The sequence below is a fragment of the Megalobrama amblycephala genome, linkage group LG7 (assembly GCF_018812025.1).
Source record: "Megalobrama amblycephala isolate DHTTF-2021 linkage group LG7, ASM1881202v1, whole genome shotgun sequence".
Taxonomy (NCBI): Eukaryota; Metazoa; Chordata; class Actinopteri; order Cypriniformes; family Xenocyprididae; genus Megalobrama; species Megalobrama amblycephala.
In genome coordinates this window covers 23,419,856-23,437,772 of record NC_063050.1, presented here as the reverse complement: position 1 = coordinate 23,437,772, position 17,917 = coordinate 23,419,856, and the positions used below count along the sequence as shown (strand labels likewise).

Here is a 17,917-nt window from a genome sequence, read left to right as displayed (position 1 = left end):
CGAATAAAGTCGTTATTTTGTTTTTTTGGCACACAAAAAGTATTCTCGTCCCTTCATAACATTAAAGTTGAACCACTGTAGTCACGTGAACTGTTTTAAATACGTCTTTAATAGCTTTCTGGGCATCTTGCTGGCAATAGAGGCCTCACTGAGCCAACAGATTTCATCAAAAATATCTTAATTTGTGTAAAGATGAACGAAGGTCTTACTGGTGTGAAACGACATGAGGGTGAGTAATACATGACAGAATTTTCATTTTTGGGTGAACTGACCCTTTAACCCATAATATTCCATACAATTGAAATTGCAGCTCTGATAACAAATCATCACAAATTCCATTAGTTGCAATGTCAGCAGTAATCTCCTGAAGTATCATTTTTATTGAGTTTATTTTAAAATGTACATTTCTTTCAGATTCATTAAAAAAGATATAAAGCATCAGGGTCTGAGGGCTCAAAGAAAAAAAGATTTGAGTAGAAGGGAAACAAGACAGGCACAGCTTTGAATCAAAAGACATGCTTGAAAAGCTTGTATCAATATATACAGCAGAAGCCACCAACGGTGTTGCAACACATCGACAGTGTCTTCTTGGCTTAAGAATGGTAGTTAGTAGAGCTGTTTTATTTTACACACACAGTAAAGTTCTATGCTGATGTATTCTGAATAGATGTATTCTGACATGAGCTAAAATCACTGAACGGATCATATTTACAACATTCAAAAAAAGTTGTAATGGTAAGGCAATTAGTTTCCAAGAGTTGTGGAACTCCATCTGAAATAAATTATCGAAGTGGCAATAAAACGCATTGATAGAGCAGTCACACAGAGAATGCAGAAACAAAATAAAATTCCTGAAACTACTTGACCGGCTTTTCCTCCCCTCCATGAAGGCATCTCATACAGCACAAAGCCTTTGTAATAATATCTTGCCTCGTAAGCAATTTCAAAAGGTTTCTATGAGAACATATGAACTGCAACACTAAAGACATCATCTATAGCTGCAAAATAAAATAAAATAAAATAAAATAAATGAAATCTGTTAAACCTTTCAGTGAGTACCTGACCTCGGCGCTTTTTGTAAATTGATACCTTGCTTTGAAAAACAAAAAATAAAGCAGAGAAAATAACACACACAAAAAAATCAAAAAAAAAAAAAAAAAATCAGAGAATTCTCTTCTCTGTTAAAAACTATCACAGTTCCTGATTCCACCAATAACATTTCATAGTTTCTGATACCATCTCAGACCGTGTAGACTTCTATCCTGCAGAATCCACACCTTAGCCTTAACATACTAGATATTAGATACAAATAAAGGACACTTTTATTCATGTACATAACACTTTATACAGTCTGCCTGCTGTCTTAAATGCAAACAAAAATAATTTTCAAACAAACTAACTCTTTCACCTTAGTAGATTTGCGGTTCAAGCAACTCAAAACCTTTTGATTGCACTACCGAATTACACTTGAGGCCCAAAAAAATAAAATAAATGAAAAAAAAAAAAAAAAAATGAAAAAAAGTCTAAAGGTTTCAGATTATCATGGAACTATATACACAAAAAAAAAAAAAAAAAAAAAAAAAAAAAAATCATTTTAGGTTCCTAAAACACATCCTAAAACCCACCTTGGCAGTTTTGTGAAAATGGAACATTGCAAAAACAAAAGTCCTTGACAAATTTAACAGACCTGATACACCCCAAGCCCATGGAATAATGTGCTTTAACACCACGATGGGGGGAAAAACGATATCCAAAAATCAGAAACTGTCCGAGTGGATGGGTGAGGGGCAGTGTGTATCCTTATAGTACGAATAATGCTGCTTTGTTAGCGCAATTTCACTGGGCTTTCAGCCAATAAGGCTTGACGAGTCCTTCAGCCCCTGTGCAGAGTTCGGTCCATCTTTCTTCGAGTCTGTCAGCTTATACATGAGGATCCCTCGAATCAGCTCTCCCCTGCGTGGGTGCTGTCGTCTAGCAGGAAGCAGTGTAAACTAGCTGATCTGGGAGCTGTGACCTAGTCGCTGTCACACAGCTGTATCTAAAATCAAACATGGAGGCCGGACAGGAGGTTCAGAGCATGTGCAGCGTCCTCCGTTCCTCGGCCTCCCGCGAGTCCTGACCAAGCAGAAAAGAGGAAAGAGATGGGTGTCATTTGGCCCCTTTGGTGGGGGTATCTGTCTCTGTCGACTGCCTTCCGTCGCTCCAGGCCTCTCGTGTGCTCTTCAGTGCTTGCGTTCGCTGCTGATCCACCACCACATAGTCAACTCGCTCATCTGATGCTGAAATACCAGTCCCGTTAGTCTTCTTCTGCAAGGTGAAGATATGACAGACAGTCAAAACATTACCAGTAGTTATGTAGCAAGGTGATACTAAAATAAAAAATATGCAACAATTCTTTCTCCAGTATCAGTAGTGTATACAACTGACAGTGTTAATGAGCAATTAATTGAAAAGTACACAATATATCAGTACAAAATCAGTTATCAGATGATATTTGATATTTAACCGTACATGCTAATTTACCCTCTTTTTTTGTCATGTAACATTCGCTATTTACTAATAATTGTAACACTGTGACTGTATTTTACACATTGAAGGGATCTGGTCACAAATGGTCAAATCAAAACCTCAAATTCAATTTCATACTGTACAATACTTAAATTCACTTTTGGCATTTAAAGTATTTATTTCAGTTATTAGCATTTTATATTAAAATAAATGTGCACTTTATTTATATAAAATGTTATTGAATTTTAATATCGGCCATTTATCGGTTATCAGGCATAGCAGTAAATAAGTATCGGCTGAATTTTAATATCGGTTCATCCCTTGTTTACTTAAATGAGCTATACTTGAAAGCTACATGACGTTGTAGTTTAATTTGTGGATATTAATATTTAACTTTTTAAATAAAAGAATAGGGATAATTACACTATTTAAAAAGCTAGAAATTAGGGGATAGGGATATTTTTTGGCGTCAGAAGTAATGTTCCTATATCTCAGAAACAGCTGATCAGGAATTGAAACAGCTGCCACTCACTATACTCTCTTGTTTGGACGATGGGAAATACAATAATTCTCAACTCATGTAATACACACTGTTAATGAGACAGAAGCCAGAGAATGACAATATTCCATCAAGCTGAGAGAAGAGCAGATTGCTACACAATGACAAAAAAGCTACAGTAGGTGTATAATCATAGAGCCTTGGAATAATAGCACTGGTGTCAACATTTATTAAGCCCCCCATTGTTACGCTTGTCAGCTATAGACAGTAAAAGCATGAGGTAGTCTGACTCCTGGTGATTAAAACCTCACACACACAAATCTATCCATAATAATTTACTTTAAAGGGCACCTATTATGCCCCTTTTTACAAGATTTAAAATAAGTCTCTGATGTCTGCAGAGTGTGTATGTGAAATTTTAGCTCAAAATACCCCACAGATAATTTTTTATGGCATGTTAAAACTGCCACTTTTTGGGTGTGAACAAAAACACGCTGTTTTAGTGTATGTCCCTTTAAATGCAAATGAGCTGCTGCTCCTGGCCTAAGAGGGCGGAGCTTTATGAGCTCATTCTCCAGTGTCAGTAGTCAGGACACACTAACAATGTCAGAAACTGTCAGTAATGGTGTTCAGTCCGAACCGGATTCGGACAATAATGCGTACCGAGCCAGAGAATACAGTATATGTTGCATGGATATAGAACAGGTATAGTTTAGTTTAATTACGTTATAACTTATGTTGTCATCTTGCTTTTATCAATTATTAATACAAGCCTGTTGTACCACATCTAAATGATGGCCAAAACTTTACTGATGAGTTTTATGACGTTTAATGTACATCACACAAAATATGAAGTGTCCGTTTTCACTCCAGAAAATTACTGTAAGAGCTTAATAAAACAAGTGAAGTGTGCATTCAAATATTATGCATAAACTCTCTCTCCCTTGCATTATCAACATATACAGCAAATTACACAAAAACACTTGTTACAATTAACAGTAAACAAATATAAACTGGTAAGCTTTATATTCGTAAATCAACTCTGATGAACAATAATAAAGTGCCTGCTCTCCCTTTCATTACTGTCGTAAACAGTATCGCTCTGGAGATTATAAGCTGGATCACGAACAGTTGGTACTGATCCATCCTTGAGGAACACTTTTTAGCAAAACCTATGTTTTTTATTGTCCCTTTGTACTGACATTCGTTCATAAAGCAGTCTGGTGTAAAATGATTTGCACATACATTTAGGTATATGGGGGCGCAAAAACAAATGTAATCCATTGCGTCTTCAGCGGCTCTGATGTCAGGAGTACATGGAGACTGTTATGTTCACTCATACATCCAACAACAAAACACCTCAATCGCTTACTAGACATTCTTGTCGCTACAGCTGCTCCAGCCTGGAGAAAATGGTGGACTGTGTACAACTCACTCTGGGCGAGTATTGCCAATATTGGCAGAGTCAGCAACCTCTGGGGGCGGGGCCTGTGCAAAGTGATGTTGCTGCAACAACTATTCGATAAAATCGATAATAATCGATAATGAAAATCATCGACAATGATTCTCATAATCGATTAGTCGGGTCTGCCCACCGTGCACATAAAACTTCTGCCAGTTGCGTCAAATTACAGCCATGAAAAACGCATTCCTATGGACAAAAATGCATCTAAAAATAGTGGAGGAAGCAGAGTGAGCTGCTGCGGGAAAGCTACGTGATCCAAGCTGCCCAAAATATAAGAATTCTTTATTTTAAGCTTCAAGCTAATTCATTAGAGTAATGGCTTGCCCTCAGTGCAAAACGTTAATTCTATGGCTATATCCTTATCTTATAAATGTTACAAATTCACGTGAACATTTCCATTTTGCATAAAGGTTCCTCCTGACAGTCTGTGTTAAACTTCAAACTTTACTGAATGAGCGCCGGCGCGCGCACCTGCAGACAGACGGAATGCGGGAGAGAGGGGGACAATTAATATTCAGTGCAAAAATATTCATTTTGCTGAAATAACTGTTGTTTAAAGTTAAATTTAGATTTAAAAGTCAACATGTCATTCAAGTATTTTATGAGAGTAGTAACTGTAAAGGGATAACAACATGTAATTGAGTATAAATGTAAGACATTTCTTATAGCCTATTTACAGGATAAAGAAATGACAGTAAGAGGTGATCGTGTCCAGAGTGAATGTGTGTGTTTCTGCAGATCATTTACCTTGCCTGTTGGTTAACATTGAGTTTATGTTTTTCTTTATTATCTTTATTACTATCTTAATGTAGAGATTTACACTATATTCACTATATACAGTGCTTAACAAATTTATTAGATCTCTGTAAGTACAATGTAAGGTTTGTGCCACAGCTGTCCTAAACTATCAGTATTGGTATTGGTGATTGCTAAAATCATTTTTCATATTTCTGAAATGGTTAATCCACCAGTTTGTGTTCTTTCACAGCAGTATTTCTAATGCAACAGTATAAATAATTGTTGTTGTTATCCATGAATTTTTCATTTCACTGTTTTACAAGAAAGGCAGGAAAAAAAGTAAAGCACTTTATAGTTGTTGTTTTTTTTTTAGATGCCCAATTACAGTCAATAACAAAAGAGACTTAAGTTTTTTTTTTTTTTTTGATATTATGTCTGAATAATGACTATTTAGTTGTTTCAGGTCATTAGACTAATAAATGGCAATAACATTTTTAATTTTTATCAAGTTTTTAAAATATTTGTGATCTCTTTTTAATATGACAGGTAGTCTAATAAATTAAGCACTGTATGTTTTCATAGCATTCAATTGGCACATTTGTTTGAAGTACATTGGGCAGGATGTGCAATAGTATGTGTTTTTTGTCAATAAAATAAAAATAAATAAAATGAGGATTAATCGAAAAAATAATCGGCCAGCTAAACGATGATCAAAATAATCGTTAGTTGCAGCCCTACTGCAAACATCTTGTTCTAAGATACTGCTTATGGTTTATGGGAATAAAAAAAAAAAAAAGGAGTGGGTGGATTTATCATCAATATAGGGTGGTTGTGTTTTATGTGTTTTACATTTATGTTCAAACACCATGTAAAAGTGAATTTTTCATAAATGGTTTAAAGTTTGTCTAATTGTGAGAAATAATTGATCATATCTTACCTTCCGAGGAGGAGTTGATTTCCCAGGGTCCAAGTCGAGGTCCAGGTACTCCACCTGCTTGTCTCCTTTGGGCTTCACCATGGGACTGCCACCTCCATCAGCATTCATTGGTGGTCCTAATTTCATGTTCTGAGATATCAAAAAATAAAAAAATAAATTACAAAAAATAAAAAAGTTGAATATGAAAAGTCAATGGTCAATGTTGTAAACAGAATTAGTTATTAAAAGATTTATGCTACTGATATATTAATCTATGACAATGCTTCTAGGTGATGTAAGTGAACAGTCAGATTTTTTTTTAAATATATATAATCTACCAATCTACATGCGGTCGTTCACCCAACACTCATTCTGATGATTAAATTGGTACTGAGTTGCGTACACAGTATTGTGTCTGCACAATATGCAGTGGAAAAATAGGTCTTTCTAAACGGTTTCAAATTGATCTGAGAGCTTCATAATTCATTAATGATCCATCTAAGTAATTCAAAATAATGCTTCATTAGTTCTAGAGGATTCTGCTGAAAAACAACCTCTGCAGATGTCAATCCGACCTCTAAAAGTGTTGTTTGCAAAATTAATCCCATATTTCCTATTTTTCATGGAATGAGTCATAAATGTAATGCATGATGTGGTTCTTCTATGTACGTGCTTCAAAATATATGAAGCCTTATTTCACTCTGTATTATTTGCGAACTCAATACAAACCAAATCATCGATTGACTGTCAGGGGGAACAACACTGCATTGTATATAATTGATAAAAACAACAATAACAACACAGGTCAGAAAGATTATCATCTTGAGCATGAAATAAAATCTGGACTGGACATCTACACTCAAATTAGGTTTCACTCATGTTGAAATGAACATGATTTTATACCCAAAAGAAAAACAAAACCCTGTCTAATAGTGTTTCTTGCTGAATTTTTCAGGTCATACACTAAGTTCAGTCTACTTTTGCAACCCTGCTCACCTCATCCAGGTGGTCTAGACCTGACACTTCTCTCTTTATAGGAGTGATGGGAACTGTACAGTAGAAGGACTCCTCTCTACAGAACGGAGGAACAAGGAGGAGAGGAGGAGCAGAAAAATCAAAGAGTAAACAGGAAACAAATGGCAAAGGCAAGCAGAGAAACTAGAAATGAAAAGAAAAAAGCAAAACACTGAGCCAGACAAAAGGATCCACAAAAGAATGCAAAGAACAGAATGTAGAAAATGAGAAACAAAAAAAAGAGGCAGAGAAAGGACTTTCCCCAACCAGTGCATCAAAAGCCACACTGTGCAGTGTTATCAACACCACAGCTGTAAAGCTGTATGCTTGTTATTTTACAACCGACATGCTAACATGTTAGCAAACAAAACAAGCCATACACAAAAAGCTCCATATAAGGAAAATGGTCCATTAAAAGAAATAATAATCACATTAATAAACACGAACATGAAACAGAAAAGTTGGCCCTTCGGGTGAAACCAAGGAAAAATAAAAGAAATGGAAGAAAGACACAACAAAAATAGCAGAAAACCTGGAGAAAAAAGAAAAGTAAAGGTAGAAAAAGCAGCGAGGGGTCCTTCTATCTAGTATGTTCACAAACCACAAAATACCATCCAGCACTTAAAGGGGTCATGAACTGTTATGTTATAATGTTTTGAGGTCCACTTATCATGCTAGCAAGATTTTTACATAAAAAATAACATAACTGTATTAGTAATAGGCTATTTTCTATCCAGTTTTTGACCCTCTCTTTGAAACACTCACTGCTATGATTGGGTAACAGTTTTGCATATTAAAATCTTTTTCAGTGTCCCTGCCATTACATGTGGAATTGTTTTAAAAAATTCCAATGTTGAAAAATGGCAACTGGTGAAATTCAGCCATACATGTTTGAACCAAAGTCTGACCTGAATCAGAAGACCAAGGATACTCTAGTCTGTAACAGCACAGTAATTAATCATCATTATTTATATTTATTCCTTGTGTATTTGTGAGGTAGCTGTTACATTTAAAAGTTGTTACAAGTAAAATTAGGCAAACAAACAAATTGTCTTACTGACGCGATCAGGAACTTCATTAAAAATAAAGTTCATCCATGCTTTCCTAATCACAAGGAAGGCAATGCAAAGTTTGTGTTTTTCCACAACGTCTTGTAATCTAGGAAGAGGAATATCTATCATTTTGTTGCTGGAGTAATCGTGTGTTTGCGTCCCTCTCGTATTTACACACCTCCTACTACATGCACAAATCAGTGGGCGGGGCTAAAGAGACAATGATGTATTAGTAGGCGTTGATCTTCTGCAGAGTTGTCTTTCGTCATACTTTGACGTCATACCAAGACAAAATCCGGAACGAGTCATTTCCTGAGCTTGGTTTCAATAAAAGCTGTGTCTGGGACTAATGAGGAAGTTTAAGTTCTGAAACTTACAGCATGTTTTATAATACAATGACCTTTCATATATCAAGAGATCAAGGAAAATTTGATTTTGTAATTCATGACCGCTTTAAGATTTCTGGGAACCTGTAATTTAATTCTCATTCTAGCCTTTGTCCCTAATATTTAAAAAAACAAACAAAAAAAATGAATAGAAAACTGAATAGAACACTGAATAGAATGAATATAAATACATATGTGTGATTTTAAGAGATTTGAGAGAAAAAAAAAAAAAAATCAATAACAGAATGTTTATTTCAAAATCAAATCTGCTGAAAAAATATGAAGAAAACTAAGAATTCTAAGAATCACTTAATGATTTTTTTAAAATACATTTTATTTGCACTATCATTCAAAAGTTTGGGGTCAGTATTTTATTTATTTATTTGCATTAAATGTATCAAAAGTGACAGTCAAGAGAATTGTTGCAAAAAATCTATTTCAAATAAACGCTGTTGCTTTTGAATGTTCTACAAGTTGAATAATACAAGGATCGGCATGAAACTGCTCTTTTAATTCTTTCAAATACATAAAATAAAATGTCCTAAATTATTCTTGAACTGACCAAAGTATTTAAAGTATTATTCAGTATCAGTATTATTAAGTATTACTCACCAAACAATCATGAAAAACATGTATCAGGATTTCCATAAAAAACCAGCACAAACATTTTAAACCCTGATAATAATGATAAATGTTTTTTGAGCAGCAAATCAGCATAATAGAATGATTTCTAAAGGATCGACCGAAGACTGAAGTAATTACTGCTGGAAATTCAGCTTTGCAATCACAGAAATAAATTACATTTTAAAATACATTAAAACAGAAAACAGTATTAATGTTAGTAATATTTAGTATTAATATTTCACAATTTTTGCTTTTTTTACTGTATTTTTTGATCAAATAAATGCAGCCTTGGTGCGCATTTTTGTGAAAATAACGACCCCAAACTTTCAAACGTTAATGTATGTGTATATAAATTACTTCTAAAGTTGATTTATTTTTATATACATATATACTCTGAATATATTCCAATTCTGACAGCATGAAATGTATATTTTTAACTAAGTGAAACAGTTGCTGTGGTGTTTTTTTTTTTTTTTTACATACTGGTTCATCTGAAGACATATTGTGTTGCATGGTTACATAATTCTCATCACAGTCGTCGGAGTCGCTGCTGGAGGCAGTGCTATGCCCCGAGGATGGTCTGGGGGCCGTGGTACACCTAGAGGGGCTGAGCAGCAGGACAACATTTACACTGCCGCTCACACACACACACACACACACACAGACAAAAAACAGCAACACAAACTCTGGCTATCTGGATTAATACATGATCTGAGCTGGAACTCTTTAGCTGATATTGTGGAACTCAAAACACACTGGCAGTCACAAAGATCCACACACGCTTTCAACAGCCTTCCAGACACGAGCCACATGGCACCTACATCAATGTATTAACTCAATAAATAATTCAAGAACACAATTAATGGCTTCTCTGGACTGTCATCACTACCACTTTTGCTATTATGTAGCGCTAGGTAGCAATGACAGTCAAATAACTTATAAACAATCTAATGGTGACGTTTTACTATCATCACTAATATTTCACTATCATAGGCATGTTAGGACAAGACTACAGGAATGCATGAATGATTAGTTATTTAGCCTGTGGAGTCTGTTGCGTGGAGGCCATGCAGAACCATGCTTAATTGCTGATCTGTTTCAGAGGAAACATGCCCAACACTTACTCCCTCGTGAAGGACCTGGTAACGGGGGAACGGACCGGTGCCGTATACTCTTCCCACTCAGGTAAAGGCTTGATCTCCAAAGGGGCTGGCTTAACTGCAAGAAAAACACCAGTTTAATGCTGAAAAATGTTCAGGATGACATAATACCAACCAAAAGGTTCAGCCTAATATTGTAAACATAATAACAACTAATAATATATATATTTTTTTTAAATTATATATATAAATATATATATATATATATATATATATATATATATATATATATATATATATATATATATATATATATATATATATATATATATATATATATATATATATATACAGTGCTGCTTGAAAGTTTGTGAACCCCTTGCAGAGTCTGTGAAAATGTGAATAATTTTAACAAAATAAGATTGTCCCTCAGTTGTCCTCAGTGTGAAAAGATGGATCTCAAAATCATACAGTCACTGCTGGAAATGGTTAAATCACGCAAAAGATGGTGGAAAACTGAAGAATTTTTGGGACCTGGAGGATTTTTTTGAAGAATATCGGGCAGTTTAACTGCTCAGGACAAAAAAGGGACTCATGAACAGCCATCACAAAACATAAAAACAGTCATAGATCATCCAGGTAACCACACACAGTATTAAGAATCAAGGGTTCACAAACTTTTGAATGGGGTCATATTTATAAATTCAGCTATTTTTTTGTCTTGTCGACTTTATAAACATTGTTTATGTAAAATATCTTATTCAGGACAGTCCTAAATAAAAAAAATGGCATGCATTTTGTATGATCCCTCTTATTTTGTTAAAATTATTTACATTTTCACAGATTCTGCAAGTGTTTCACAAACTTTCAAGCAGCACTGTATATATATATATATATATATATATATATATATATATATATATATATATATATATATATATATATATATATATATATATATAAATAAAATCTTCATTAACTCTTTCCCCGCCATCGACAGAATTTTCCATCATTTATGATACAAGACTTCCCTGCCAATGACAATCCATGTTTTCACTGTTATATGGTATGAGGCGCTATTACGCATCTTCTAAAAGAGTACAGAATCTTCAGATCAAAACACAGAAACAAGCAATAGAACTAAAATATAGTTTTTTGCTTTTTTTAACATTCAAGTGTTCATAAAAATACAACAAAATATTCTGGGGGCCATGAAAGTTTTGTAAAAATGATCAAAAATTCTGGAAGCAGCGGGGAAAGAGTTAAACAAGCAGAACTAATTTGTGTGTAAATTCTTCATAAAAACATTCAATTGTTGCAATGAATTCAACGGGACAATTTTAATATTACTTTATTACAAATTTGCATGTAATTTTTGAGGTTTGTTCATAAAAAAAACTGGGTAATAAATATTAATTTACAAAACAAATTATGCTTAATTCTAATATATACAAATGATATTAAAATAAAAATAAATGTGAGGAATTGCACATGCAGCTAATGGTAGACGTTTAACCAGTAGAGGGTGATATCTGCTATTTAGTACATAATGGGAGTGAGAAGTAAATAAGTACCCTTTCCTCAGTGGGACAAGTATGTTTCACTCCAGTTTTTTTTTTCTTAAGAACACACTTAAATAAAATACAGGAGCAAGTCATTAGAACTGAAATCACACCTGAGGGAAAAGCAAGGCCACAGCTAAATGAAGGGTAAAAACGAGTGATAATCACACACGTCTCTCTGCTTTTCTCTCATATAAGAAGCATCTGATTCAGTTATCATCACAGCTGGCCCTGAAACTTTGCTGAGCTGAGAAACACCCAATCTGGCAACCGAGGAGTAGCTGTAGCTGGCTGAAACGCACACCAGCTGGTGCCAGTGTGTGAGGGAAGACAGCACAGACTGGTATGCATCTCAAAGCCCTAAATGAACTTTTTGGGCACATAAAAAAGATGCTTACTCCAAAACACTATGTGGTGATTCATCTATATTGGACAAGTGTTGCATTATTGTACCACTGTACAATATTCTACTAATATATGAAGTTGTGATGACTTCTTAGCAAAAAATGCATGACAAAATATATTAATTCAATGTTTCAATCTAAAGGAGAATGGAGTATATTTATTTTCTTTGCACTGCTCTGATAGCATTTCATTTAACATGTGGTACTGCATATTCACCTCAGAGCCTTAACATAACCAGTGTTTCCTTCAATCACTGCTATTCTGATGGCAATTTAACACATATTAATACTTTTTAAGTATCTTTGGACACCCTGATGGCAGATACACTACCATTCAAAAGTTTGGGGTAGGCAAGTTTTTTTTTTTTTTTTTTTGGTCAAGAAATTAATGATTTTATTCAGCAAGGATGCATCAAATTGATCATAAGTGAAAGAAATCATTTATATTTCAAATTATTTTAAAATTTTCCACAAAAAATAATAAGAAATGTTACTTTAGCACCAAATTATGAATATTATTGTTTTTACTCTATTTTGAGCATAAGAGACTAAAAAAATCTTACTGACCCCAGATATTTGAAGAGTAGTATATCTTTGGACACCCTGAAGGCAGATCTGTCCTGATGCCATTAAACAAAGCAGTATCAGGAAGCTCCCAATATTCTAACCAGACACCTGGATTGCTCTTCAGACTGTTAGTCATGATAGAATTCATCCGCCCACTATCAGCTCTTGTCAATATGACTCAAAAACGGTTCTGCAAATGTGTTGGTTAAGTGTTTATGATGTTTATGACTCGTGGGGCCAGTGAGCGGTTTGAAAGTGAAAGGTGTTTGTAGAGACTCTGATGATTGAGTGTCAAACGTTAATCAGTTAGTTTTACCTGTGATATCAAGTGTGTTAGCCTCCCTCCACCAGTTAAGCACAAGCGTCACTCAACCAGAATCTAGAAACCTTAACCATCACAAATTCATTTGCTTAATAACAAGCTGACCAACCATTTAAGAAACAAATCCAAGAGGCTTCAGATGGACCGTTATCTGTGCACACAACAGACAAGGCAATGGATGGACAACTATGAAATAGAAATTCACTGCAGGTAGTGAAGTTATGTGTGTTTGTATGATAGACTATGTTCACACAGTTAGTGTTTTGGATTGGAAACCATTTTTACAATAAATTGTGTCAAATTGTTCGGATCATACAACAATTTACAGTAGCACTAGAAGCTTAAATACTGTCTGTGTGAAAGAATAACCTGAGTCAAGTGCTTTTTATTCTATAAAAAGGTGTGAATAACAGTGACTAAAGTAAATATTTAGTTATAAGTCACTTCGGGTATAAAATACATTTCTCACTCTCATTTATAACCAAACTGTGTGTAAACAGAACTGTATTTAATACTAGGGTGGCACCAATATAATTATTTTCATGTTATGGCAGATAACCAATAAATGGCCAACGTTAAAATTCTAAATGGGTCAATGACATGACAGGTCATTTCTTTTGTCCAAAGGCCTTAATAATAATAAAAAACCAAGATATGACATCCAAAGTATGTAAGGTAGTACAACTAGATCTCTTTTATTGAATCCAAAAGGTTTTAATTATATTTTGCTACCTATAAAGGTATTTTAAAGATTTTGAAGTGTCAAAAGATCATTTGGTTTAACCGTCCAAAGGCCAATAAAGCCATTTCATTTGTGGTTAAAATATCTTAAAATGTAATAAATGTACATTATTCTGGCATGATTTTATAACATCATATATCAACATTGTGCAAAATGGTATTAAAATTATGTGTAGAAGTCGTTGCTTTGTTATGAGAAAGAATCTCCGGAAAAATGTATTTCATTGATGTCATTCGGAGTAACCAATATAAAAGGAACCATTTTGGATCAAGTCATGCAGTCATGTGACAGGATGTGACATCATTCAGACACCTGCAAAGGGTCACATGGTCATGAAGCAAAGTAACAAACTCTATTTGAAAAATTCATGTTTTCACTTGCTCATACACATGTCCCGAAACATCAGGTCATTTGGTGCAACCGCTATAAAACATGGAAAATGTTGTAATATTTTAAAAACTTGTACTGAATATAAAATGATTGACTGTCCTTTTGCTAGCTAGATATCAGCCTGTTAGCACTGTTTGAAAATATCATCATTCGGTATAACCAAAAGTGTCATATGGTAAAACCGAATGACTTTTTTGGTGAAAAATTTTGTCCATCTTGTAAAAAACTGACAAAAGCTGTGTTAATTGATTATAAAAACCACATAATCTCATTGTTAACACTTAGTAAAACTTCAAAATTAATTATATCTCCATTAGTTTTACATTTTCAAAAACCTTATTCGACCATGACCCATATATTACAAAGAACTAAAATTATATTTATGTTTAGATATGATTTAGATTCAATATCAGATGTATACACACACACATAATATTAACAGCTACCTACAAGAGAAAGAACCATATTCTTTTGCTGTGTGAAGGTAGCCATATTCTTTGTTTAGAAGTCCCTTATATCAAGACATGCAGTGAGGCCAGAAATCTTTATGAAATATTTGTTCTACTATACATTGTGTTATTTACAATAAGAGCTTGCCGAAACCTTCAAAAAAAAAATACAGCGAAGACAATGAGAGCAGCATTCTGTCGAGGTACGTACCCTTACGCCGTCTTGAGAATTCACCTATGGTTTGGGAGTCGGTTCGCTCAAGACCGACTGCTCTGTTTATTTTAGGGCTCTGACCTGAATTGGTGAGAGAAAACTTCTTTATTACATGTCTTTTTTAGAAGAATCGGTTTTGTCTTGTCTTCTAAACTTCACACCCATGCAATTTAGCACAATCACGGCCACCTCCATCACTCGTGCCTCTTCTCTTTTTCCGCACAGATATGTGTTGGGCTGCTGCCATGGCAACAACTCTTCATGCATTTAAGACATGCGATGAACAAGGCTTTCCCACAAAGACGGACTTGGGCGAGACATGCACAGGGTTAAACAGACACACGTGGGTGAGTAAAGCATTCGCACCAACCGACGACACGCCAGCATGTGGCTCAGCCAGACAGAAGGGTTCAGTAATGTCTTTGCAATATTAGAATATTAGAAAAAATTAAACCGACATTTTTTTCTGCTCTACGCATGTAGATGCCACAAGAAAATACCACAAGTCAACAGTGATGATGGCAACAATTAAACAGACCAAAAAAAAAAAGAAGAAGAATTTATTACAAGATTGAAGGAGAAGTGAAAGTTCACTAGTTCAGGTAAAAAGTATGATATAAAAAGAGAAATAAACCAGACAAAACAGATACTAAAATTTGAATTCAGCCAGAAAGCTGATATAGAGGAGCCACTAAAAGGATAATGAGTGAAGACAAACACACTAGGACACAAAGTACCCAACAACTGCCTATAAAATGCCACCAAAGCCATTTGAATCACACCTTGTTCAGCAAAAGCTTGCAAATACACAACAAATACAATAAGCTGCGGCCTGAAGAGCAGCAGAAAGATGAAAGACCTTTTACAAACACACTGGACATTAGAGAATGATGAGAGAATTGTGCTTGGCCCATGTTTAGTGAAAATTTGAAAACTGATTTTAAAGACGACCTATTTCATTACCCTACAGTACATACATGTAGACACCTGAACATCATACCAGTATGTGCTTGATGAACATTTCAATTTAAAGTCATTGGCATTATACTACAGTAGCTATGTTTCCATGCATAGCTGGAATTTAATTTATGCAACAAAGTTTTGCAAATGAAGCATCTTTCCATCCATTCAAGAGAATAAAATGGTCATGAATAAAGAAATGGTATTTAGGGACTTTTATTAAACAAATTTAATGTTTTGAAGGTTTAGAGAATCCTTCGGGTTTGCTTACTTTGTGACCGTTAAAAAAGTACATTCTATATAGTATGAAGGGGGGTAGTATGAATGTAATCCGGACATACTACATCCGCCATGTTTTCATTATATCGTGACCTAAAGGCGTCAGTTACGTCGCTTCACCTCCATTCATAAATCCTCTCCTCATGGGACAGTAAAGTGTCCATCAAATGCGCATTTCGGAATCTCACCGGAAGTAGTAGGTCATCCAGGGACTTTCTGCCAACTGTTTTTCGAAATACTATGAATTCAGACATACTACTCTGTTGGCGTACTTTTTTTCGCATACTATATACACTGCGTTCCAAATTATTATGCAAGTGACATATCAGTAAGATTTCAGTACAATAAACATTCAGATTTTAGTTTTTCTAAGAAAATGTTTGTTTGTTTATTTATCCATGTCTTTTTAGATAACTGGTATCAATCTCAGACAAAATAATTTTGTCAGATAATAATGCCAGATCTATCCGAGTTCTGCTGTGCTCTAATCACTCACAAATCTTATGATAATTTGATAATCTCCATTCAGTTTCACACAATATTAGTTGTTTTCATGCCTTTTGCACAACATTGCACCATTTAATGCTTTTCATCTTCAGAAAGATCTTTCTTCCTCCCATATTGCATGAGAACTGTGACTTGCTTAATAATGTGGAACAACCTCTAAGTAGGGTTTCCATAGATCTGGCGAATAATTTTGTCTGATATTGATACCAGTTATCTAAAAAGACATGGATAAATAAACAAACAAACATTTTCTTAGAAAAACTAAAATCTGAATGTTTATTGTACTGAAATCTTACTGATATGTCACTTGCATAATAATTTGGAACGCAGTGTAGTAGGGAAGTATTAGATTTTGGACGCAGCTATAGTTATGGCCATGCTATGTTTCCATGCTTAGCTGAAAAAAAAAAAAAAAAGGAATATGGAAAAATTTTGCAAATGAAGCATCTTTCCATCCATTCAAGAGAATAAAATGGTCATGAATAAAGAAATGGTATTTGAGGTCTTTTATTAAATATAATGTTTTGAACGTTTAGAGCACGCTTCAGGTTTGCTAGTGATCAATGGCAGATGCGTTATGTCTGACAGACTGTCAAAGATAATATTAGTCAATCATCTGCGCTAATTATTTAGTCACATGATGACTTGAGGCAACATCACAAGACTTTATACGCATCAAGCTATTTATTTGGTAAATGCATATCTAATTCAAGTTTTGGGAACATTGCATTACTGGTTAACATTATGCACCTTAAAGTGAAATGTGTCACTGACAGTATTGGGGAAAGTTTCTTTTAAAAGTAATGCATTACAATATTGCATTACTCTCTAAAAAAATAGCTAATTGCGTTACTTAGTTACTTTTTATGAAAAGCAATGCTTTACATTACTTTTGCGTTTCTTTTTCTCACCTGGGCTAGGCTTGCTTGTTTGTTTTTTAATAACAACAACAAAAATTCTATATTTTGCAAATGTTAAGGCCTTTTGGATAAGCCTCGGGCTGAAGGAAATGCATATTTATGCCTGTACAGTAGAGGGCGCCGCTCACACAAACCTTTCAGCTGTGCTGCCATTCTGGATTAAAGAAGAATAGGATACAGGAGAAGAAAGTTTAATGCTCTTAATTCTAAATCTAATATAAAGTAATTTTTGCTTATTAGTATCGGTGAATTAGATCATTGAAGGTCAGCAGCAAATATATTGGTTAATAAAGTGAGAT

The 17,917-nt window shown here is 34.5% G+C and overlaps 1 protein-coding gene across 8 annotated transcripts in view; it reads right to left on the bottom strand.

Moving 5' to 3' along the window:
- Window positions 1–342: 342 nt before the first annotated feature.
- Window positions 343–17,917, bottom strand: part of gab1 (GRB2-associated binding protein 1) — an 88,033-nt gene continuing 70,458 nt past the window's right edge. For 5 of the 8 annotated variants that reach the window (XM_048196637.1, XM_048196641.1, XM_048196645.1 and 2 more), the window contains 5 exons: window positions 14,950–15,033; window positions 10,327–10,420; window positions 9,686–9,809; window positions 6,148–6,276; window positions 343–2,307 (listed from right to left, as the gene is read on the bottom strand). In XM_048196637.1, coding sequence (XP_048052594.1) covers window positions 2,149–2,307; window positions 6,148–6,276; window positions 9,686–9,809; window positions 10,327–10,420; window positions 14,950–15,033 — 590 coding nt within the window. In that variant the 3' untranslated portion in view covers window positions 343–2,148. Of the gene's footprint in view, window positions 2,308–6,147; window positions 6,277–7,122; window positions 7,199–9,685; window positions 9,810–10,326; window positions 10,421–14,949; window positions 15,034–17,917 lie in introns of all 8 variants that reach the window. The other 3 variants (XM_048196640.1, XM_048196642.1, XM_048196638.1) reach the window with 2 other exon arrangements.